Source organism: Arachis duranensis, chromosome 6 (genome assembly GCF_000817695.3).
Source record: "Arachis duranensis cultivar V14167 chromosome 6, aradu.V14167.gnm2.J7QH, whole genome shotgun sequence".
In the NCBI taxonomy this organism is placed as follows: domain Eukaryota; kingdom Viridiplantae; phylum Streptophyta; class Magnoliopsida; order Fabales; family Fabaceae; genus Arachis; species Arachis duranensis.
The window spans coordinates 6024375-6050850 of NC_029777.3; the positions used below are offsets into that span (position 1 = coordinate 6024375).

Sequence of the window (26476 nt, forward strand, 5' to 3'; positions counted from 1 at the left end):
TATAATATTTATTTTATATTCTTTTAAAAATTAATACGATTTTTTTATATTTATGTAAATGTTATATATAATATTTTATTTTACTATTCATAATTCAAAAAGTCCTATAAATGCATGAATCTAATGATTTTAAGTAATCGTGTAATGTTTTTTTATAAGTGTATTAAAATTAAACTTATTTAATTAAGCATCTTCTTTTGTAAAGTTTTTCAATTTATTAAATTCCATGACTTAATTTGAGTTGTATTAGATTCGTAAAGCTTGAATCTTTTTCAAAGTTAGTTTACTTATTGGTTTTGAGAATATATTGGAAATTATCTTTTTTTCATCCAACAAAATAGTAGATAAATAAGGATTAAAAGTTTCCTAGCAAATCCTAAATCTTTAGTAAAATAATTGGTAAAATATTTGAACCTAGCATTAAAGTAGGACAAATTTCATCTTAGGAGAGAAAACTTGTAAACAAAATAATGAAAGGCTCGCTTTTGTATTTTGTAATGGATTCTTGAAATGATAGAAACAGTGCAACAGCTAAGACGTGGCTCGTACGATTAAGACCGATCCAAATACAATAAAACAAAAAACAGAATAACACGGATCTCGTGTTTATTTTTAACGATATCTCTATCTCCGGCGTTAAGATACATAGATATTGGTAACATCTCATTTCTATCTACAAAACTTTGCAAGATTTCAATTTATTTAAGGAGTTTACATTTATCTTCCCGGCCAATTAAATGTGTTCAGCTGCAAGATTTTTAGAAGGTTTTGATACAACATACGACATGTCGAAAATTAATTATCTATCTAAAATATATAAAAAAAATAAAATAATAAATTTTGAGAACTCTTTCAATATTTTTAATTTTTGAAAAAAGCGAAAGAGATAAATAGGGGGAACGCGCAAGGCTTTTTGGTCGGCCGGCATTAAAGGAAGGAAGGAAGGAAGGAAGTAACTGGAGTCGAGAATGGAGGAATTGGTTTAACATGACCCCATCACGTCATTCACGTGTGGGTGGCTGGGCTGGCTGCCACTGCCTCCTTCCATGTGCATGCATATATTGACATATGGAATTTATTCTCTCGTATTATTACTCGGCATGGTGCAATGTGCACAAGTATAAATTAAAGTCTTCCTAAGAAAGCAATGATCTGGGAGAAAGCGAATGAACTTAACTAATTAGCTTCCCATCTCCTCCACATGCACCCAGCCAGCCACCCCCGGCCGACACGTTCACTTCACATGATGCCATGCTGTTTAAACTTTAAACCACCTTAATCCCCCTTTCATTCTTTGCTTTTGCTTTACGATAATTAATTAATTAATTAATTAACAAAGGGGTAGCCAGTAGCCTGTAGCCACTTCTCTATTTGGGCCTTGGCGAGGCCCAAATCATAAGTCCTGGCCCAACAACAAAACAAAGAAAATTAGTTGGTTAGTGGTTCTTCTAAGTTACTAGCCTTGTATCTCTTTTATGAAATGAAACTTGGGTTTCTACTAATAAGACAGTATGTTATTAGCAGAAGAAGCAAATTTGCAGTGCAATTCCATGAATATCATCACTCAGCAGATCAGCTGAATTCCGTCATCAACAATGCTTCCCAATTCAAGAACCTCAAACACGCCACGCAAATCCACACCCAAATCATCACAGCCAACTACGCCTCCCACCCTATACTCTTCAACAACCTCCTCCTCCTGTACGCCAAATGCGGTTCCATCCACCACTCCCTCCTCTTCTTTACCTCAACCCCACGCGCCTCCATCAACGTCGTCACTTTCACCACCCTCATCACCTACCTCTCGCGTTTTAACAACCCATTCCTTGCCATCTCGTACTTCAACCGCATGAGATGCACCGGCATTTATCCCAACAATTACACATTCTCTGCCGTCTTGCCCGCTTGCGCCCACACAAACCTTGTTACCCACGGTCAACAACTGCATGCTTTGGTTTATAAACATGGATTTGACACTGATACCTTTGTGGCTAGTGCCTTGCTTGACATGTACGCTAAGTGTGGCTCTATGTCTTTGGCACAGAAGGTGTTCGATGAAATGCCCCATAGAAACCTTGTCTCTTGGAACTCTTTGATTGTTGGGTTTTTGAAAAATAACTTGTATCATCGTGCTATTGGGATTTTCAGGGAGGTTGTCCGCCAGGCCTCGCTTCCTCCTGATCAGGTTAGCTTTTCGGGTGTGTTTGCTGCTTGTGCTGCTGTGGTTGACATGGATTTCGGCAAGCAGGTGCATGGGAATGGTTTGAAGCGTGGTTTACTTGTATTGGTTTATGTGAAGAACTCGTTGGTGGACATGTACAGTAAATGCAGGTTGTTTGATGATGCGGCCAAGTTGTTCCATGCTGATGGAGAGAAAGATGTTGTTACCTGGAATGTAATGATCATGGGATGTGTACACAGTGAACACTTTGAGGAAGCTTGCAGCTATTTCAGGGCCATGAAGAGGGAAGGCTTCTTGCCAGATGAAGCTTCGTATTCCTCTGTTCTTCATGCTTGTGCTAGCATTGCTGCTTTAACTCAAGGAACCTTGATCCACAACCAGATATTAAAGCTTGGACATGTAAAAAATGCATGTGTATCGAGCTCACTGGTAATGATGTATGGCAAATGTGGGAACTTGTTTGATGCTTATCGGGTATTTGAAGAAACTGAGCATCGCAATGTGGTTTGTTGGACAGCTATGATAGCGGTTTGCCACCAACATGGCTGCGCAAATGAAGCAATTGGGTTATTTGAGGACATGCTCAAAGAGGGAATTGTGCCTGAGCACATCACTTTTGTTTCTGTGCTGTCAGCTTGCAGCCATACTGGACAGGTTGAAGATGGATTTAGGTACTTCAATTCCATGAATAACATCCATAATATAGAACCTGGGCTTGAACATTATGCTTGCATGGTTGATCTGCTTGGTCGTGTTGGGCGGTTGGATGAAGCATGGAAGTTCATTGAATCAATGCCAATCAAGCCTGACTCATCAACTTGGGGGGCTTTGCTTGGAGCATGCGGAAAGTACGGCAATCTTGAAATGGGCAGGGAGGTTGCGGACAAGCTATTCGAGTTGGAACCAGATAATCCAGGAAACTATGTGCTTCTTTCTAATATCTATTCACGACATGGGATGTTGGAAAAAGCTAATGAGGTCAGGCAATTGATGGGGATCAAGGGGGTAAGGAAAGAGATTGGATGTAGCTGGATTGATGTTAAGAACAAGACCTTTATATTCACTGTGAATGATAGGTCACATTCAAGGACCGATGAGATCTATGAAATGTTACAGAAGCTAAAGGAATTGGTAAAGAAGAGAGGATATGCTGCTGAGACACAGTTTGCAACCAACAGTGCAGAAGGGTCTGAAGAGCAGAGTTTGTGGTATCACAGTGAGAAATTAGCTCTTGCATTTGGTCTTCTGGTCCTCCCAGCTGGATCTCCTGTAAGGATAAAGAAGAATTTGAGGACTTGTGGTGATTGTCATACTGTTATGAAGTTTGCTTCGGAGATTTTTCAGAGAGAGATTATCGTAAGAGATATCAATAGGTTTCATCGATTCACTAATGGCTTGTGCTCGTGTAGAGATTATTGGTGACTGAAAGTTGAAACATATGTTAACCATATGAACAGAACTGCTTAATTCAGGGGGATTCTAGTGTGCTCCGTTTTCACTTAGTTTCAAGAATAATACTGAAGTTATAATGATTTCTTTGATGTTTTAAGTTCTTCGCATGTCGTTGACAAGTGGCACCGGGAACCAACAGTCATCCTTTTCTGACAGAGATGCATGGCCAATCTTTTTCATGTCTTAATTCAAATGTTTATAATTGTAAGGAAAGCTTCCTTTTAACGTAACGAAATCAACCGAGATGAATTATTTTTAGTTTTTTACGTGATATGTTTTACAACGCTCTCTCCCATTGACCCACCATACACCTATTCTAATTTAAACTAAATTCGATTGTGGCTATGTTGTTACAGGATTCAGGATTTATAGTTGAAGGGTTATTGTTTCAAGGGCATCTGCAAAGAAATGACAATCAAATATGGAAGTGTCGAAAACATCAGAAACCATTCACACGTACAATGATACGAACTACATGCATAACCATTGACAATTAGTAGAATGCAATTTTCGCAACCAAACGCTGGAGTTCCCTGTCCACTCCCAAAGAAGGAAGAACAACGTGCTTGATTTAAGAGTCTGGTTCTTGGAGAATATGAAATTTTCTTAACCAAAGATGTACTGGTTAGTGCTAGGCACGCCTTGTAAAGATCTTCCATTGGATCAAATTAGGAGTCTTGCAACCTATGGAGAGCCTTATATTTTCTAAGTAACAAATTAAAAACAGCTGGCGCTGCTTGGTAAAGGTACTCATGCAGCATGCTACTTCTTGTATGTTTCTTTCAACTAACCAAATTAACCATGTTTATCTTAACCTGCTTTTATGTCAGGTGATCAAGTTGCATTGCTGGACTGCATACATCTAGCATATAAAAAAAAATCATTTCTTATTGTTATGTTTCCACCTAAGGAGAATTAAAAATTATATTTGTATACTAAAATTAATCGTTGTATATTTATATATAAATATATATTATTTAATTTATTTTTAATATATATTTTATATAAATGACTAATTTTAATATACATGTAATAGGATTAAATTAGAATTTTGTTATTCTTGGTTGGTTTATTTATTTCTTACGTTTGGTGTAACTGTTGATTAACGACCCACCAATACTTCTGACTGTAGTAGCGTGACAGCTCAGAAAATCTTTTCAGATTTTTCTTCCTATGTTTTTCCTCGTGGATCGTTGATAGTATGGCATTGTACTAGGTGTCCTGACCAGCTTCTGTCATTTGTTTTGAATTGAGTTATTTAATATTTATTTGCTTTTGATTGCAATCATCAAAGCGTTATGGGCACGCAGGAAAATATATATAACAACGTGCATACGGGCACTTCATCCTTTTAAAAATGACAGTTTTTTAGCATTTTATTACATAATTGCTACCATGCTGATGTTTCTCTCTTCAGTCTTCAGTAATGCATGGCATTCCTTTTCTTATATATACTTTATGCACAAGAATACATGTATTATTTTTTATTTTGGTTGATAAAAAAGTTTAGCACCCTGTACCTTAGACATTCTTGAGCGATTAATACAGTAGATAGAGAACTATATTGGTCTTATCAGCATTATTAGTTCCTAAGCATGTTATTACTATACTATTATATCTCTCCAGTAATGATGTGTGTGTGTATATATATGTAAGGAGACAACCGGAATATTTGTTTAGTTGTTTCATAGCACCATAGATTAGAGTGCTGATAAGTGATAGCACCTGCTCAGTTCTGTGTTGTTGGCTGCGCATGCAAGGATTTAAGATTTAGTATTTAAAAAATCCGTGGTTGTTACATGGGAATGGCTGTCATGTGCAGAACTGCAAAGAAGCAGACATAAATTGTCTGCAGAAATTGTAAAGCAGTAACTTGGTATTTAAGTCCAATTTATTAGGGTCAAAGACTAGTGTCTAGTAGACTACAATACATTATCAGCTTCTCCTCCTCTTTAATCATTCAGCCAACCAATCCATTTATTAACATTATCCTCTATCATGATTCATAAGATTATGACAATTTTTCTTTTAATTTCTTTTTACCTCTAATTTTTTTTTTTGGTGACTTTTTTACCTCTAATTTGTATCTCTCTTATTGTTGCTTGGATATTCGAGAGTTTGGAAAAACAATTTCTTATGTATTTTACTGAAAGGGGTGGCTGGCGGGTTATATTCATATAGTGAGTTAGAATAGATGGGTAATTTCTAGAGGTTGTGTCTTTGCATGGTCTTTTAATATTCCATCAAAGACAGAATATGTGTTCAAATAGTGAGTCAAAATGAAAAAATAGAAAAAATAAAAAGTGAAAGAACAGAATAGAATAACTTTTTTTGCTTCTCATTATAATCTTACTTTTACATGCCCAAAAGAATATTCCTTTTAATTTTTTTAGAAATACTGATTGAAGGGATAAAGTATTTAGTACTTTTACCCTTTACTTGTGGGAGTAATAGAGTTTAGGTATAACTCAAGTATATTCTTAAAAGAAAATGTTATGTAAGTAACTAATAAGTTTTTAATCAGCTGCAATAATTACAATAAAAACTTTTAAAGATTTTCTTTAATAGATAATTAAATACTTATTTAAGAGAATGTATTATTTTATTTTTATTAATTTTTTAACATAAATTATATATTATTTTATTCTTTTCACACAAAAACCTCTTCATCATAGAATTATCTAACATTTTATACTTTTCAAATTTCAAGTGTCCCATTTGCTTCTTTTTAGCTGTGTAAGCAATGACATGAAGAATCAAAACAATTATTAGCTGTTGGTTGGATTCAAATTCAGATAAAGCAAGCATTGGCGAGCTAATTGTTCTATCATCTATGTGCATGCTTATTAATGCAAAGATGAGAAAAAACAAGAAGGAATATTGAATTTGATGGCACTAAATGATGAGCTAATAATAACAGATGAGCATGCAGCACATGCACATTCAACCATGATGTAGGAATATTATATTTAATTATTTACATGATGATGATGATATTAGCAGAATGTTGTTGTAGTGTATCTATGTTGATGGAAAAACATGTTCTGACATTGTGGATGTGGAAGTACAAGTGATTTGATGAAAATGAGGAGCCAGAAAAAGAAGAGAAGAGAGTGGCAGAGGGCAGTGGCGCATATATCCATCCATCCGAGTTGGAAAGGAGAGAAAATAGAGTCACGTGAATTTCAACCATGCACGTGAAATCCACGCCGAATGATCAGAGTTTCTTTCTTCAACTCAACACCGTCTCCGTCCCTATCTAATCTTTGCATTTGCATATGCTTCAAGGGTGCCAAGTGCCCTACAAAATGTGGGCCCACATGGGCTTGGGGCTCAGGATGCCTCCAAGTGGACGCTGCCCATCTCTCATGGGCTCCACCCACTCCTCTTGTAGTCTTCATCTACCCCATTTTGATTTGCCGCAAAAACTAGCATCTTTTCCCCTTTTTTTTTTTTTCTTTTTTGCCCTTTTTCTATTAAGGACGAATTTTAAAAAAATTTATAAATGTATGTAAATGATGGAATTATGCTCTTCTGAAAACTTTTTGAATCACTCTTATTCGGACGTCCTTCGACGCCTTCTTAACTTATTGTTTTATGTCAATAAATATCACTTACATAAGTTAACTAACCTTGTAATGATATGATAAAAGAAGTTATTATTATTTTGGTTTCTAATACTAAATTTTAATTTAATGTTTAATATTTTAAACGTTTTAGTTTAGTACTAATAAATTTTAACTAAATTTAATATTATTTTATAAATAAATTTGACACGAACAATTAATATATTTAAAAGTTAATATAATAGTCGATTTCAGTATGTAAATAAAATTAATTAACTAATAATTACTAATATAAAATTTTTTTATTAATTATTTGAGTCAAATTTAATAATAAAATAATATTAAATTCGTTTGACATTTTTTTAAACTGAAATAACACGTTTAAAAAATTAAGGATCAAATTAAGATTTAACATAAACGATATCAAAATAATAATTTATCCAAAGAAGCTATCAGTCGTCAAACTTAGCTATTTGACAATTTTTCGAAGAAAAAGAAAAAATAAAAGTAAAAACTCATTTCTAATTATTTTTGTGTGAAGTTGATATTTAAAAATAATTAGATAATTTAATATATTTTATTAAATTATTATTTAAAAATTTTTAATTATTAATTTTATATAAAAATAAATATAGATATATTAGTTGCTCTCCTTTAATTTTAAAGGACATGCAAATATACAAATACTTAAGTTGACATATATCTCATTGACTTATACTTAGTTTATTCCCTAATTCAGATCTATATATTAATGATCCCTTCTTGGCAGGCTTCTTTAATTTGTTTAGGTGGTCCTACTTTATCTCATATTTTAAAGTTGAAAGTGTCCGCATAGCTGAAATGGAGTTAAGATGATATATTAGCATGTTTTTTAATACACTGTATTTGAATTTAAATTTTGTTCTTGCTGAGTTTGGTCGGTGTATAGTTTGTCCGTCGATGAATGTCTTTAAACTTCTCGTTAGAATGAGTTATACGTCGGTAAGGAAAGAACAAGGGGTGGATACTTGCAAAAGACATTCCGACGCTTAAGCCGATAAGTGTTTAAGAGGTATAAGAATAATTCTATGAATATAGAATGTAAGACATGAAATAGAAATTATCATGTGTTGTGTGTAATAATTCTATGAACATAGACTGTAAGACATGATATAGAACTTATTATGTTACTCTCTGAGATTAGATATAGAAGATTCTTTTTATAGACATAGAATTGATGAATGATATTCATGTTATGACCGTTTGGTCATTAAGATTGAAATGATGGTCATTAAATTGGTAATGAAAGTGTCAGTTACAAGAAAAAAATGAATGATAATTAACGCTGAGTTATAATTCATGATACATAATAAAGACCGAGTTATAAGATGACGGATCAAGTTTAAATTTTGACAAGACTAAGTGGTAGATAAAAACTCTTTAAAAATATTGGGTATGTAAGTGTATAGTATGGATAAATATATAATATAATGTCCAGAATTAAAATTTGCCTATTAGACAATTATTAGTATTATAATATGGTACGCAATTATCAAAACTTTCTCTAACATTGTAGTATTTGATATTTAATCATGTCCTTAATTTTAAATGATTGTGTTCGGACCTTTTTTTTAACAACAAATCAAAAGCTCATCACAAAAGGGAAAAAAAAGAGAGACAATGACGAAAAAGGACACCAGAGCCTCCATGATTATTGCAAAGCTTGAATTGCTTACAATATATTAACAAGGATTGAGATACATAAATGTCAATGATTTTATTAATTTCTTAAGCCCCGGTTTTTGAAATTTAAACCAAATCTTTGTTATTATTATTTAATAAAACTTATCCGTGCAAAGATGGGCCAACCGTCCATACAGGTTATAATTATGCACACATGATTTTGCTGTGTTACGTTGAATTATAGATAGATAGAGAGATAGATGCACTCACACAAAACAATGAACCCACCACAATTATTAACGCCAAACCTTTACCAAACTAATTACAAAGATAATATATACAAAAGAGTGAACCATGAAATTGTAAGCATCATCAACGAAACATGCACTCTCCGATCCTTCTTTCTTTCTTTCTTTCATTCTTTCATTCTTTCTTTCTTTCAAGTACATTGAGTAGGGACGTAGACGCTTCTCATCCAATTCTGGTCATGGCACTATGCCAAATCTACTCGCCATTTAGGGCAATAACCTAACAAAACAACCACAGAAATTATGAAGAAAGATTCTTGCATGTTCATGGGGAAAAAGAAAATTTAATTTTCTTTATGGACAACATATTTATTATTATAAAAATGCTATTCGTACATCAAAATCAGTTACTAAAATCAGCCACCAATATATTTGTATACAAATACATGAGAAGTTTAATTTATTTTCAATATATATTTGTATTTTAGTATGTATTTTATACTAGTAACTGACTTTAGTAACTGATTTTGATGTACACGTAGCATAATTTTTTTTTTTTGAACAAAGGGAACTCAACCTAATAAAGTAGAGTAGAAAGGAAAGCACAACAAAACAAGACATAAACACAAATAACAATGTATAATCCGTTGTTATCTCCGACATTGCCATCAACAACCAAACGGATCAACTCGACACCATTCCCTATAATTCAAGAAGGACATAATCTTAACACCTTCAACATTTGTCTCTACTCTCTGGAAAACTCTGCTGTTCCGCTCTAACCAAATGTTCCAAATAACTGCACAGAATCCTATCAGTCATTTCTTTTGCTTAGACTTGTCACCTGGTACTTCAGTTCAACTCTCATAAAACTCTTTAACGGTCCTCGAAGCAGTCCAAACTCTATCAGCACGCGTCAACCAAGCACACCATACTTGCCACGTAAATTCACAGGCAAAAAATAAATGATGAACTGATTCTATGTCCTTTTTGCACAACACACATATATTGTCATTTTGATTAATAATGCCGAATCTACTCAGCTTTTCCTTCGTGTTGACCCTTCCTACTAAAACAAACCATGCAAATAGTTCAACTCTTGGAGGAACCAATCCTCTCCAAATGGAATTAGTGAAACTGTAGTTTGTGATGACCTCTGAAAGAGTCTCTTTCTGCAATACCTGCACAAAAGAATTAGTAGAAAAAACACCTTGTTTGTCAAATTTTCATACAACTGAATCCGCTCTATCAACCGATAATCTTACAACACATAACCAGTCGCGAAGCTGATTGAGCAACTCCACCTCCCATTGGAAGAGTTTCCTCCTCCACTGAAAGTTTCATACCCACTTTAACCCATCCCAAAATTCATAGTCCCCTATTACCAATCCTTGTTGATTTGAAACAGAGAAGAGTCTCGGAAAATAATCTTTTAATAATCAACCTTGTAACCAAGTATCCTCCCAAAAACGAGTGCTTCTGCCGTTTTCCACTTCCATGGACAACCCACGAATCATCATATCTCTTACCTGGTGCTCCTTAATATTCAACTGGCAAATATCTTTCCACGGACCTCCTTTTGATGGCAAACGCTGGTTTAACAGCATTACAGTTGGGTCCAACTGATTACAAGAGCATACAACCTTCTTTAAAAGCGGGTAGTCCTCCTTTGAGAAGCGCCACCACCACTTGAATAGAAGTGACGCATTTCTGATTAACGCATCTTCCACCCCCAAGCCACCTAGTTTTTTGGGGGGCTTGAACTACCTCCCATTTCACTAGTGGTATCCCATTTTTTCCATCTTCTTTACTCCATATAAGAACATTCTCTGCAGTCCAATTATCTTTTCTACAACCGCCTTTGGTATCTTATACAAGTTTAAGTAGTAAATTGACAGGCTATTGAGGACAGATTTTATGAGTACCAACTTACCCGCTTTGTTAAGAAATTTAGCTTTTCATAAGCTCAGCTTGTCTTTTACCTTGTCTATGATTGGTTTCCAGATCTTCACCAACCGAGGATTAGCGCCAAGAAAAATTTCTAAGTACCTGACAGGTAACATCGCTTCAGCACATCCCAACAAATCACACATATTCAAGACCCATTCCTTCTCACAGTTAACTGGAATTAGGCTCGACTTCTCAAAGTTGATACCCAGGCCAGACATCAACTCAAAATAATGCAGAAGTCTCTTATAAATCACCAGTGTCTCCGCTTCCTGTGAACAAAATAAGATCGTATCATTCGCAAATTGAAAATGTAACAATTCTACGTTGTCCCTTCACAGAACTCTTATTATTATATTATTCAATCCTCTCCCATTTATTATATGATATTAATTCTTTTTGTACCTAAAAGGACACAAATTTTAGTTTTTTAATTATACCGTATTAATAAAGAATTATATAATAAAAGGTACAAATTCACAATCAAATCTTCTAATAATTTTCAAATAAAAATAATTATAAGTAAAATTTTAGCACACTAAAAATGTTTGAAAAATAAAAGATAAGCTTCTGTTAATTTTGGAACAGTAAAAATTTAGGTACAGACACAGTCAACTTCACATGAAATTAATAATAGAGAGTTGTTAGATAAAAATTTAGTTAAATCAATTAAATTATTTAACAACTGTCAATTATCAATTTCACGGCTGCACCTGAATTTTCACCGTTTGAAATTTGGATTCTCTAACTACGCATCTAAAACTAGAGAATATTTTTTATTTTATCAACTATTTAGATTTAATAGAGTTTAAGATTTTAAATACATGTACAAGCTTTATGGGATGTAGTTTCTTCCGCAAGAATCAGAAGAGGCTAATCCAAAATTTTGAAGTGAGGAAAGGGCCCGCAGAAAAAACCAAGCGAGGTTAGTAAGGGGTTAACACTTAACCATGGTTAGAAAGCAACCTGAATCAATTCCATTTCTAATTCTCTCTCCTCTTCTCTTCTCTCCTCTCTGACTCTGCATTTGGTCGTGTTGACGAGTGATGATCACTATTTACTCCTCAATTTTCTTCTCCAACTATTTCGCTTCCTTCTTCCTTTGTTTCTCTCCCAATATTTTGGTTTCCTCTTCTTCTGAGCTCTCACACACTCAAGAACTCTCAAATTAGAACTCTTCCTTTGGACTAAGAAATTTTTGTTCTTTACACCAAATTTTGTTACTTTTTTTATACCCAGTTGAGGATTTTTACGCGCACCTTACTGGGTGCTCTCTGCTCTGAAGCTTCACTTGTTATTGGAGTTTTCAGAACCGGACGCTGATTAGTGTTTAATATACTAGTATAATATATAATAATAATGATAATAAGATCGAATCTTTTTAAATTGTTGACATGGTCCTTACTTTATTTGACAAGTTTTGTGGATGATATAGCCATTAAAAGAATTTGTTTGACTGATCCTCTTCTCTATTATTAATTTTTTATTATATATATAGCTTTTGTTTCCTGATAAGGACTGTGCCCATTAAAAAGAAAGATTATATTTGGGGCAAAAAATTATCACTGTTGTTTCTATTTATCTTTTCATATTTTTATAGTCATAATTAGCGTAGGTTGTTTCTCACAGTGTAGTAGTGGGGCTTGCGTCAAGCTTTCATGTATTATTATTTGGGTTGTCGAAGGTGGTTCCCAGTTATCATAGTATAGTATTATGTCGGAAGCCACAATCACAATATTATTATTAGTGTCTCAGTTCCTTGGTTCTTAAAACTTAACAGTCCCCCCTTTTTTTTACATCACAATCCTTCAATTCATGATGCCTTTGCATGAGTTGTACCGCAAGGCCAAGGAGAAGCTTGATTGTTCTAAAGAGATCAATAGCACAAGTGCAACTGATCATTCAACCGCGTAAGTTCAATTAAGTTATGTTCATGTCTGAATTGCACTTGATTAGATGTTTGTTGTTCACCCTTTTGGTTTGTATTTGTGTTTTGTTGAATTGAATGCAGACCAGAGAGTGATTTCTATGAACTTGTTTGGGAAAATGGTCAGATTTCAATGCAGGGTCAGTCAAGTAGTAGAGGTAGAAAGAGTCCAACTTGTAAGAGTTTAACATCTCATTGTCCCAAGGGTCTTCAACATAGGGATGTAGTGGGATATGGTAATGGTACCAATAATGTTAATATGATGAGGATGGGGAAGTTTGGGGATTCAGAAAGTGGACTGAATGAGATTAGAATGCCGGCTCCATCTGCTGAAGACGAAGACGTGATACATTGGTTGAATTATGGAATGGATGAATCTTTGCCACATGACTATGGTTCTGATTTCATACATGAACTCTCTGGGGTCACCATGCATGAAATCCCTCCCTTAAATAACCTCTCTTTGTTGGACAAAAGAAGCAATTCCAATCAGTTACTTAGGGACTCTCACAAGAACTATGCACGCCATGCTTTTGGTTCAGAACAAGGGATCCTTAACAAGGACTTTTCGGTTATGGCTAAAGGAGAGATTGAGATCCCTAGACCCAAACCTAGTACAAGTCAATTTTGCCAACCATCATCATATCAATGTCAAGGATCATTTGCATCTGTTAGGTCCAAAGCATCAGAGATAACAGAGAATAATGGTAGTAACCCTACTCATCAAGTACCTTGTGGGGAACTGGCTCAGATTTTCCCATCTGCTTCAAGTGGTTTTTCTGGGTTAAAGTTGGATAAGCAAGATCAGGTTATGTGCAGCAGTAGTTCCACTATAATGAACTTCTCCCATTTCGCTAGACCTGCTGCTATTGTGAAGGCTAATCTTCAGAACATTGGGTTGTCTTCATCAAGATCAGATGGTATTGAAAACAAAAATAACGATGCTTCTGCGACCGCAAGCAATCCTCCTGAATTAACAAAAGCTGGTTTTAGTGGCGAACATCCGAAACAATCCGCTGTGCACGAGCTGAAGATTGTGGAGCCTTCTAAGGCTGATTTGAAGCAATTGGAGCCCTCTAAGGCTGATTTGAAGCAATTGGAGCCAAAATCTCTTGAAGTGAATGCTACTGTTTTGAGGCAATCTGATCCTGCTCGAAAAGAAGATGTGTCAAAGATTTATCAAAGTTCCAATCTACTTCTTTGTGAAAGTACCAATAAAGGAGAGGAAGCTGTTGTAAAAAATATGGAGCCTGCAGTAGCCTCTTCATCCATTTGCTCTGGCAATGGCGCAGAGAGAATTTCGGGCAACCCAAACCAAAGTTTGAAGCGAAAAAGACAAGAAACAGAGGACTCTGAGTGCCACAGTGAAGTTAATGTTCTAGAATTGCACTTCCATACATGTTTACTTATTATCTTACCTATGTTGACAGTTACTCTCTATTAACCAAAAATTAAATTTCTTTTACTTATAGGATGTTGAGGAAGAATCAGTGGGTGTTAAAAAGGCAGGTCCAACACGAGGTGTTAAGAGAAGTCGTTCAGCTGAAGTGCATAATCTATCTGAAAGGGTGAGTGAAGGCCATATGCCAATTGTGTACTGTTGCAAATAAACAACAAATTTTCCATCTGTAGCATATGTTTTGTTGCTTGTGATCTGTATGATTATCATTGTGATCTTTTACTTATACAGAGGCGAAGAGACAGGATCAATGAGAAGATGCGTGCATTGCAAGATCTCATACCAAACTGCAATAAGGTTTAATCTTTCATTTTCACTTTTGTTATGCGGACCAGAGAATTTTCATAAGCATAATAGAATATTTATTATCACTAAGAATTTTAACTTAAAGCAAAAATATTATAGAATGACAGCAATAGATGTCAATATTTGAGCTTCACTTTTGTTTGGAAGGTTCAGTTCTCAAATTGAATATCAAGCATGCCCTCTCACTAAAATACATAAAAAAGAAGAAGCTAAAGTTCAATACCTTGAACATAAACTAATCGCAGTGATCAATGGCTTTTGCTTACCACCAAAGCTTTTTAATTTTTCATAGATGCTATCATGTGGTTACCAATATGTAAAATCTCTTCTAGTTTCCTTATAAATGGTTTAGCTGACTTTTTTTGTATCAGGTGGACAAAGCTTCAATGCTGGACGAGGCAATCGAGTATCTCAAAACACTTCAACTCCAAGTTCAAGTACTCTTTCTCTCCCCTTCAACTCCAGCTTTTCAGATTATACATGATTTAGTGATAGCATAAGATTGATTCAGATCTTTTTTATGCAGATTATGTCAATGGGAGCTGGTTTGTATATGCCTCCGAATGGGTATGCCTGACATGAATGGTGGACCTTCTAGATTCCCAATGATTCAGGTGCCCCAAATGCACAGAACTCATCCTCCGGCCGCACCTATGCCCGGACCCTCTGCATTACATGGGATGGGAAGATCAAATCCTCCAGTGTTTGGCCTGCCTAGCCAGGGACTTCCAATTCCAACTATGCCGCGTGCTCCAATGTTTTCTTATCCAGGAGAGCCTGTTGCAAACTCACCAGCCTTACAACCAAATGCTTGTGGAACAGCAGGACTTACGGAAACTGAGAATCCAGCTTCAGCATCTAACCAAAAGGATCCAATGCCAATTATGCAGAACACCAATGGTTGTAACTCGACGAGTCAGACTACAAAACAGGTGTCTTTACTGAAAGATTTCTTGTGGTCTTATACACATATTTCTTGGAAAGTGATTTTCCTGAATATTGTTTGTTGTCTGTCATACAATTATTGATGTTTGTAATTGTTTTTGCTTGGTAGTGTGAAGCAGCAGCAGCTGGCAGGATTGAACCCTCTGCCTCTCAGGCTAACGACGGCAGAGCTGTGGATGCCACGAGAAAAGATAACCTTGTGACTGATAAATTCGACTAGTAAGCGTGAGTGATGACTATAAATATGTCCCTTCATGTTGAATTTTTACTTAGAATTTTTACTATAAGCATCTCTGCAAGTTCTAATGCAGAGCGCACAGAACAGAGGATTGAGGTTGAGCCATCACAATAACACCTTTGGGAAGCACAGATATTTCAGTCTCTTTGAACAAACCATATTACATGTTACATGTACATCCTCTTGTGGCCTAAACATATTCAACTATCTTTCTAATGTTCCACTCAGATATCTTATTATTATTCTTTGGCTTTAATGAAATAATATCTACATGTTTTTTGGTAAGAGACCATGGCAAATATGTTAACCCCACTTCCCAGTTCTCACTAGTTATAGAAACAGGAGAAAAGTGGCAGCATCATAATCTCTCTCTCTCTCTCTCTCATATTAAGACATGGACTATGTCATGTCAAGACCCAAATAATATATGGGCTTGGAAATCCTTCATTAACAAAGCCAAGCCCATCCTTGAAATCTATTGTTGATTGGAAAATTTACCATATATTATGTCCACTTATATATGAACTATGAAGTAAGATGGATATATGAAGAGCATGGAAACGGTAGTATAGATATTCTTGACTTGGAATCAATAATCATAAAAGATGACAACGAAAACAATCAATTAGATTATGAGATTATGTGTAGAAAGGTCATAGTCATGGATGATCAAGGGACATAAAGTAGTAGCTGGCTAAAAATATGTATCGAGTTTGTATTATAAAGTAACTATATGAGTGCTAGATCCAAGGATCATTGTCCAATGTGTGGCACTACTAGTTGTTCTTTTCTTGAGTTTGATTAGACCTTTGTAATGAAATTGTGTTGTGGATTTTTGCCAAGGCTCAAATAAAAGTTTGAGATCAGATTGATTGAGAAGACATAATCACTGTAACAAAATGGCCAATTAGAATCTCAAATAGTTCATGTGGAGGCATAAGCTCTCTCCCAAAATTAAAAGTAATAATGTAATTGTAGTGATAAAGTTGACTATCATTTTCCCACTACAAAGCTAAAGGTGAAATTGTAATTATTCAAATATGGGGTACAAAGGAACATTTCAACCAGACAAACCTTTTTATAATTGATGGGATTATACGCCAAGATATTAATAAAACTATTATTTTGCCTTGTTATTCACGCTGATAATATCCCGATTGAGGTTTGGAAGGGTCTTGGAGGAAAAGGCATCAACTGGTTAATCAAGCTTTTTAATGAGATTTTAAGGTCAAAGAAGATGCCTGATGAGTGGAGAAAGAGCACCTTGGTACCTATCTACAAGAATAAGGGGGATATACAAAGTTGCGGAAATTATAGAGGGATTAAGCTTATGAGTCATACTATGAAGTTATGGGAAAGGGTGATAGAACGGAGGTTGAGAAAAGAGACACAAGTAACAGAGAACCAATTTGGATTTATGCCAGGCAGATCTACCACTGAAGCGATATACCTATTAAGAAGGATGATGGAGAGGTATCGTAGTAATAAAAGGGATCTACACATGGTGTTTATTGATTTGGAAAAAGCGTATGATAGGGTACCAAGAGAGGTCTTATGGAAGGTTTTAGAAAAGAGGAGAGTAAGGATCGCATATATTCGGGCAATCAAAGACATGTATGATGGGGCCACAACTAGTGTGAAGACTCAAGGTAGTGTGACAGAGGAATTTCCTATTGGTATAGGATTACACCAGGAATCATCCTTAAGTCCATACATTTTCACATTAGTCTTGGAAGTACTCACAAAGCACATCCAAGAGCCTGTGCCATGATGCATGCTTTTTGCCGATGATATCGTCCTTATGAAAGAGTCAAGGGAAGACCTAAATAAGAAGTTGGAGTTATGGAGAGAAGCTCTAGAAGTGTATGGTCTATGCATAAGCCGTAGTAAGACGGAATATATGGAATGTAAGTTCAGTCTTAGAAGGGAAAACTCCAATATAGAGGTGAAAATTGGAGAGAACATCCTACGAAAAGTTAAAAGTTTTAAGTATCTTGGGTGTATCATACAAGATAATGGAGAGATTGAACAGGATGTAAATCATAGGATCTAAGCAAGTTGGTCAAAATGGCAGAGTGCATCTGGTTCTATGTGTGACAAAAAAGTGCCTTTAAAACTTAAAGGTAAATTCTATCGCACCGCTATAAGACCGGCTATGTTGTATGGTACGGAGTGTTGGGCGGCTAAAGGAGAGCACGAACATAAGCTGAGTGTGGCAGAGATGAAGATGTTGAGATGGATGAGTGGTCACACGCGATTGGATAAAATAAGGAATGAAGATATAAGGGAGAGAGTTGGAGTAGCACCCATTGTGGAAAAGATGGTTGAATCGCGTCTCAGGTGGTTTGGACATGTGAGAAGAAGACCGATAGAACATCCAGTCAGGAGGGTGGATGAGATGGAAGATGGACAAAGGGCGAAAGGCAGAGGAAGACCTAAGAAGACCATCCATGAGATGGTCAAACGAGATCTACATGTAAACGGTCTCTCTGTAGACATGATACATGACAGAACACAATGGCGTCGTTTGATTCATGTAGCCGACCCACTTAGTGGGATAAGGCTTTGTTGTTGTTGTTGTTGTTGTTGTTATTCAAGCTGATTCTTCCTCTCTCAATCAACACTTTCCGGATGGATTATCTTAATTGAACTCCATAGATTAACTTAATTGAACCCTTAATCTTCCATATCAGGTAACTAAAGCAACTTCATGAAAGAGACATTCATGTTTATGTCATCATCTTTTGTTGCCTTGACAAGACAAGCGACAATTAAGTTTGTTTCAAATAAAATAAAAACATATGAAATGTGCATGTGCTTGTGTTTCCAATCAGTCTTAATGGACCAACTTAGCAAGGTCTTCATAAATTCTGTTCCATTCCCTCATGATACTAAGAATTTGTTAATAATCACTTAACTACAATCATAGGTTTCATTTATTCACAAAGTTGTGTAAGAATTTTTTGCACTGATTAATTTGTAACATGAGCTAGGGACAGTTTAAGAATTCACTAGGCTATGAAAAATGGTAGTTTTTGTTTATAGATTTGACAGAGAAAAGGACCAAGATTTTCCAAATTAACTTGAAAATGGTCAGTGGTTACAACTATTTCTACAGTTCCACATGTTGTTTATTTTAATCAATATTTCCAAATGGCTAACTATTGCATACAATGAAATAATGAATTATAACAATTTGCTTTTCATTTTCTTCTTGTCGATTAGTTGTCCCTTGCTGAATTAGATTAAGAAAAATTAAAGCTATGGTTTGGAGAGGATAATGCAGAAGGGCATCTAAATTTTTTCAAGGGCAAATGGATTATGTCTCCCTCTATTTCAAAAATGCTCATTATGATGATCATCCAAACATCACTTATCTTCATGAATTTCACTTCGCATACATATTTATTTCCCATCAACATTATGGTTATAAGTCTTTAAGCTTTTCAAATCACACCTTTATTTTGCTTTACTTGGATGCCATCCTTTACAATTGTTAAAATGATGACAATTGTGTCTACTTCAACGTGGAAACTCAGATGTAGTCGACTTCAAGTGAAGTTGATATCTGAGAGCTGTCAGATGATTTAACTGATTTGACTAAATTTTCATCTAACAACTTTCAGATATCAACTTCACGTGAAGTCGTTTTCATCTGAGTTTTCATCCTACTTCAATTCGTATCAATTGTTATTATTATTTATATTCATCAAGTTGGCAACCATTGCAATTTTTATATGAAGATAATTTAGTTTTACAAATGATACTTCATTCAACTTTATCTAGACAAATAAATACTACCAATTGAAGTGTTCTTATTTATGGTTGTTACCAATAACACACTAGCTTTTGTAATAGATTTGTTTGCTGTGTCTTAATTAAAACACTAGAATAATTTTTTAAAGGTATTATTAGCAGGTGTTGTAATATGTCAATTCAAGGGTATGAATAATAATGAAAATAGTGATTTTCTGCTAACTAGGACCATGGAGCCTGTTAGTTGATGTGAGAGAGGGGGGCTCCTTAGCAAGGACAAGATTATTGCTATTTCTATTCATTTTCAACTATAGTAATCAATGATTTCCAGAACAACTTCGAAGAAAAATCCCACCATTTTTCATTTTGCATTATGCATTGGACCTTAATAATAATAATAATAAGCTTAATTTTATTATGTGTGGCCTACCCAGAGATATGTATAGTCCTTCATTGCAGAATAAACTTATGGGGGACCATAAGGTTTATTATTATTTTCAATTTGCTAATATTTGCGTAGAAATTCAACCTTCTTAAAAGAATAGTGCCAGCTCAGCAGCTTATTTTGAGACAAAATAGAGAGCAAAAATGATCAAGTGATTTTGGATTAGATTTGTCTCAACTATTGTCTGACTCTAATTAACTTGGCATGCCTATTGGTTCCTATCTTCTGTGACTATATAGGATAACATATATATACCAAAGTATTAGAAAGGAAAATTAATTAAGCATGAGATACCATGAACCAATCCTTCCATACACAAATTTATATTCTAACAAGATTTAAGGCGCCACCCTAGCTTCTCTCCTGGCACCGCATTTTTGTTTGTTATTTGCTAAACATTTTAACAAGTTTTTATGTTATTTCAAATAAAATAATTTGTTCCAATCATTTGTAGTCAGAGAATGGCTGCCACAAACAAAGACATCAATTTTCAATTTTAATTTTTCAGGATACAAAATTAAGATGATGATATGAAGAAGAAAACAATGGTTCAATTATATAGCTGACCACCTTTAATTTAATTTAATTATTTTGCTGTGAATATCCAAAGGACAACGAGGCCGACATATATTATAGACGTGTAAATGCAGCAAAAGCAATGTAGCCGTATAATAATAATTAATTTTAAGAATGCTTTGGAGTTTGACTTCTCTCTCAACAGCTCATATGGGAAAAAATAATAAGAATTAAATTAATTAATTAATTAAATATATAAGATAAACTTAGAAGCGCATTATGAGGTATGGAGATTACAGGCATCTTATATTCTATAATTTATAATTAAATTTTACATGATGGGTTGAATTAGAACATGGCTTAGGCCATTGGAATCACAATGTCAGAACAAAGAGACAGGCTATCACAAGAAAGACACCAATATTAATTAATATCGTTTATATTAATTAATTAACTTTTCTTTTTCTCAGTTTAGAACGTGTCCATGATAATGAAGTATGCACTTGATGACAAATTACGAGTTTGGCTGCTTCTATGTCATGAATAACCTGCAGAGAATATTGTACAATTTGTGCCATCTTGGAAGGACAAACCAAACGTTTAATTTATTTTATTATATATGTTACGTTGTACAATGCACTATATATACAATTTTTATTCTTATTATTATTTTATTTCAGTTTCCAATTCGAAAAACCTTATAGTTATAGCTAAGATTTTTTTTTTCTATTTTGAAATGATTGAAACTTATGGTTTGGAATTAACCATTTTACTAGTGATCAATGATCATGTTCTGTTGTTAGCTAGCAATAACAAAGTAACTATTTTATGACATAACTAACTAACTCTTTTACTTAGTACGTTTTATTATTTTATTATTTTTTTTGGGTTTCTTAAGCATCCAAACTTTCAAATCTAAAGGGTAAAAATTAATTAATTAACCTTTCATTCTCTCGTTATTGTTACATTAATGACACGAATATATTATACTTTAAAGAGAATTGCCGATTAAAGTTGACTTTTTAGCATGAAAAGTCATAAAGGTCATGAAGGAATGACATACATAGAGAGGGTTGCTTTAGTGATTTGCTTGTTGTCCCTAGAGAAAGTTAAAGGAATAATATATTGGCCCCTCTCCCTTACCCAAAAATTCGTTAATGAAGCATGTTCTTATCTTAATTGCCATAAAATTTTTATCTTTGTCTCGTAATCATTTGCCTATTTTATGTTGTGTGCCTATGCAATGCCTAGCTACCACCTATATCAATTATGTCTAATCATTTTTGGTCTCCCATCCTGTCCTAGTAGTATTTTCAAAGTGCCAAACCCTTTTTATTTAATTTTCTCATATAGTTGGATCTTGTTCATGTTCTTTGTTATGCTTAATTATAACTATTAATTGTGTAGCCTAAGCTAATTTAATGTATGCCTAGTTATAAGAGTAGATTTAATTTGCGGCCAATTGTATACGTAAAATAGTTTAAATATATTGTTGAACAATCATATGGCTGCAAACATCTGAAAATGATGCGAATGCATGGATCACATAGATGCTGGTTAATTTGGTAAAGGAAAAGTAGATGGACCAACTAATAATCAGCTAAGAAATTAATTATAATTAGTTTTATTAATTTATAATTTAATTTGTTTTTTAAATTATTGTTGACCACGTTCAAAACATGAGGGAAGATACGCTAGTGTTAGGAGGAGAATCACGGAACAGGTGTTTTGATTAGTCATTAGTTGGTTCCATATAATTAATTATGTTTTATTAATGCGTAACAAATGAAACATAGAAATCCAAAATCATCCAATTTACAAGAAAAAGAAACATCCATGTGCCTATCAATAGCAACATCCGGTTAAAGTCACCGGTGCCTCTGGTTTACCAGTTGGCTGATTCTTGGCTTATATAGAGTTGGTTCCCTAGCATTGTTGTTTAGTAAAATATTAAAGTCGAGGGTGAGTTCACTACTCTTGTTTAATCTTTGTCACACATTTACATTACTATTGTTACATTATGATATATTAGCAAAAATAATTATATTTTACTTTGACTAGGTAACTAATCATTTAAAAAAAATAGACATATAATAATTGAATGATGGTGTAAAATGTTTTACACTATTAGTACAGTAAAATTAAATTTCTACAAAAATATAAAAAATTTGCTTTTTATGTTTTCACATAAAATACTAAATAGTTTTTTTCTATTTAATAGTTTCTTTGTTAAGTACTAGATGATGTATTATTAGAAACTGTATCATTAATTACTCAATTGATCTTTTTAATTTTTTTAACATGAGTTAAACATTTTATGATTTAATTTTGTGAATGTAATCCTTTAAAGGTCAAGTTTGTTAATTAATCACCTCATCATCAGCCACTCTTAATCCCATTATTTAGGTACATGGTTAAGCCTGAATAATAATTATGTAAAAAAATATTTTTGAGAGAATTTAACATTATAAAGTGATGGATTATATATGATATTATTAACAAGAAAACTGGAAGATGTCAAACATCTGTTTATAAAAAAAATGTATTAAAAAAAGAAAAAAGAATCATATTGTGATAAACATTCATAAATGTACATGAGGCAATGTTTTGATCAATGATTAAGATTTCCATTGAAATAATCTACTACTTAAAAAAGCTAAATCCTTATTGAAAACTGCTTGCATTATTATGGCACTATGATATGCATATAAACATACAATACTGATGCCGTTAATTTGTATGATTAAGTAAATAAAGGTATTATAGTATTAAATCAAAGTCGTAGAAGTCCACATTTAATTAAAAAGGCACGTAATTTTCAGATTGCAAAAATGATGAATCATTTGGATAGTTGGTTGAAATGAGCTTAATAATTAATTAACTTGCTGGATGGGTCGGATGAGATGTGAAGATTAATTTTGTATGTTTATCCAAAGAATGAAACCTTTTCCAAATGATAACGGTTTTGAAAGAAATGATCCCTAGAAGCCAAAAAGAAGAGGAGGTGAATTTTGTAGCAAAAGTTAATCTTTGTCAAGAATAGGAAAAATGGTGTAGAGTTTTGAAAATATAAAGTATTATCATGAAAGGAAACTCAAAAGAAAGAACCTTCTGTTATTATCTTGAATTTATTGCATCATACTTTCTTTGAAACACATTGCCACTCTCAGCCCTTTACTTATCTCCTCCGCAAGAAATTCATTTCTCCCCTCTCTCAAACCTTAATTATTTCATTTCTCTACTTCATAATAATACTAATCATCATCACCATCATCTTCAAGGAGGACACTGAGACAGAAAGTGTTTGACAGATAAAACATAAACAGAGACATTGTTTTCAAAAATATTAAATTAGTATATTTTGTATCTATCTTAATAGAAAAGATATAAAAACACTAACAAAAAATTTAACTTATCTTTTATTTTATTTTTTTATTATTTTTATTAATTTTTTAAATAAAAAATAAAAATAAATTAAATTTATATAATTTATTCTATTTTATCGCTAAATACGGCCCAAGTTCCAATAATCCAACTTCAATTCGTTCGTTCTTGACCCTCTCTCTTAGTCATCATATAGGAATGGAGCCATATTATGTTACTTCAACATTCATCTTGTCAATTATATTATTCAGTGAAACAACCAACATGTATAATCCGTTAACAAATCACTTCTCTAAAATAGAAAGAAGTATATATATGATTATATTATATTTCTAAAGATTTGAATCTTTTAAATTTTAAATTTTATTTTAAAGGGTAAAGTGTGATCTCTCGTTATTTATTTCATAAGTAGAACTAAAGAAAATATGAGAGAGAAATCATTCAAAGATAAAAGATCACACTCTACCTTCTAAAATAAAAATTCAAAATTTAGCGAATCAAAATTCATAGTTATATGATCTACTTGAATACCAGTTTGCAAACAAGTAAGTAAATAATTTCTTGGAAATCAAAGCTTAATTGATTAAAAGGAAGAAGGTAAGGTGGGTGAAAAGTGAAAAGGTTAATTATTTGTAGTAGGGAGGTTTAGTTTAGTGATGAAAAGAAGTAGCAGATATATAAATATATTTATAAAGATATAGCTATCAATAAGATTCGATTCACTGTATTGTATGAGGAGAAGGGCATGGAGGGTTTCTTGTGGGACATTCCATGCATATACAAGTCAAAGTATATATGTGTATATATATATCCATTCCATTTCATTGAATCAGGGCCGTTGAAATTGTGGAATGTCCCGTGAGTGAGAAAGTGAGATATATAAATTCCATAATAGCAGTCTCCATTCACCCCCCTCCCCTTCATTCTCTCTCTCTCTCCAAATGGGAAGGCACTCTTGCTGCTACAAGCAGAAGCTTCGCAAGGGCCTTTGGTCTCCCGAGGAAGACGAGAAGCTCTTGAATTACATCACTAAGCATGGCCATGGATGTTGGAGCTCTGTCCCCAAACTAGCAGGTCATTGATACAGGTCTGCAAAGGTGCGGGAAGAGCTGCAGATTAAGGTGGATAAATTACCTGCGGCCGGATTTAAAGAGAGGAGCATTCTCCGAGCAGGAAGAGAAGTTGATAATTGAGCTGCATGCACTTCTTGGTAACAGGTGGTCACAGATTGCTGCACAGTTACCTGGCAGAACTGACAATGAGATCAAGAATCTTTGGAATTCCTGCCTCAAGAAGAAGCTCAGGCAAAGAGGGATTGACCCTAACACTCACCAACCTCTCTCTTCATCCAACAACAACGACAACAACAACCACCATCAACCACCAACCACCACCACTGACCACCCAAATTCATCATCCATCGACAACAAGGAATCATCATCAACACTCTTCCTAGATACACCTACTACTACTACTACTACTACTTCTTCTCATGATATCGTGGGCTACCTCTCCTTCACCAACAACAACTATGGAACAACACCAACCTCTCTTTGTACTTCTTCATCTTCAGACCTCAATTCCGCTATGTTCACTTCACTTTTCCCACCACAGATCATCAAGCCTACTGCTACCACCACTGAACCCCTCAATTGGGAAAGCAGCAGCTTCATTGATAGCACCAGCACCATAGCTTGGGGGCAAGAATCCACTGCTCTAGAGGCGGCACAAAAAGTAGATGACATAAATAAGTGGTCTGAATATCTTAACAGCAACATCAACCCCTTCTTCCTCGCCAACAACAACAACACAATCACACTGCCTTCTCCTTCTATCTACACCACCAACGACGACATCGTCAAACCAGAAACTTTCATAAATGTAGATGAATCCAGTACCATCGCCTCCTGGCACCAAACCACCACCAGTAACGCCTCAACCCACCACCAACACCAACCACCTTTTCAGCAGCCCTCAGATTTATACACCAAAGATCTCCACACTAGATTTTCACTGGCCTTTGGACAAACCATGTAAAAACTAATGCTATTAAGGCAAGGCGGTGCCCACATTTTCCATTCTCAACAAACCTAGGGTCACAAAATTTGTCGCCACCTATTATTATTATGTTACAGCAGTATAATATTATTTGTGATTGATTCAATTATGAAATTAAGGTTCTTGTGCAGTCAATATATCAAACTCATCACAGATATTGAAAGCGTTATGTACCTTCAAGTTTCAGTACTACTGCAACTGTTGCTATCAAAGTCACGATGCGTGCGTTTATGTGCAACGAACTCAATACCCCCAAATCCTACCTGTTAGTTTTATTGTTACTTATTACTTCCATATATATAGTATATACTATGCTGAATTTTCACCTACAATATAGAATAGTACAAAAGAAAAAATCTACAGGGTCGTCTATAACATAAATCAA

The 26476-nt window shown here is 34.3% G+C and overlaps 2 protein-coding genes and 1 pseudogene across 2 annotated transcripts; all 3 read left to right on the top strand.

Annotated features, from left to right (window-relative positions):
- Positions 1-1371: 1371 nt before the first annotated feature.
- Positions 1372-4365, top strand: LOC107492246 (putative pentatricopeptide repeat-containing protein At5g52630). The gene is made up of 2 exons (XM_016113247.3): positions 1372-3838; positions 3991-4365. Exon 1 carries the CDS (start codon positions 1481-1483, stop codon positions 3602-3604), a length of 2124 nt encoding a protein of 707 aa, XP_015968733.1. The 5' UTR covers positions 1372-1480; the 3' UTR covers positions 3605-3838; positions 3991-4365.
- A 7646-nt stretch (positions 4366-12011) lies between these two features.
- On the top strand, positions 12012-16439 carry LOC107492248 (transcription factor PIF3). Its single transcript, XM_016113249.3, is given in 8 exon segments — positions 12012-12967; positions 13069-14353; positions 14457-14552; positions 14675-14740; positions 15121-15186; positions 15276-15310; positions 15312-15681; positions 15804-16439. Coding segments are annotated over 8 exon segments (2124 nt in total). The 5' UTR covers positions 12012-12872; the 3' UTR covers positions 15915-16439.
- An 8438-nt stretch (positions 16440-24877) lies between these two features.
- On the top strand, positions 24878-26145 carry LOC107492249 (transcription factor MYB61-like; annotated as a pseudogene).
- The last annotated feature ends 331 nt before the right edge of the window (positions 26146-26476 follow it).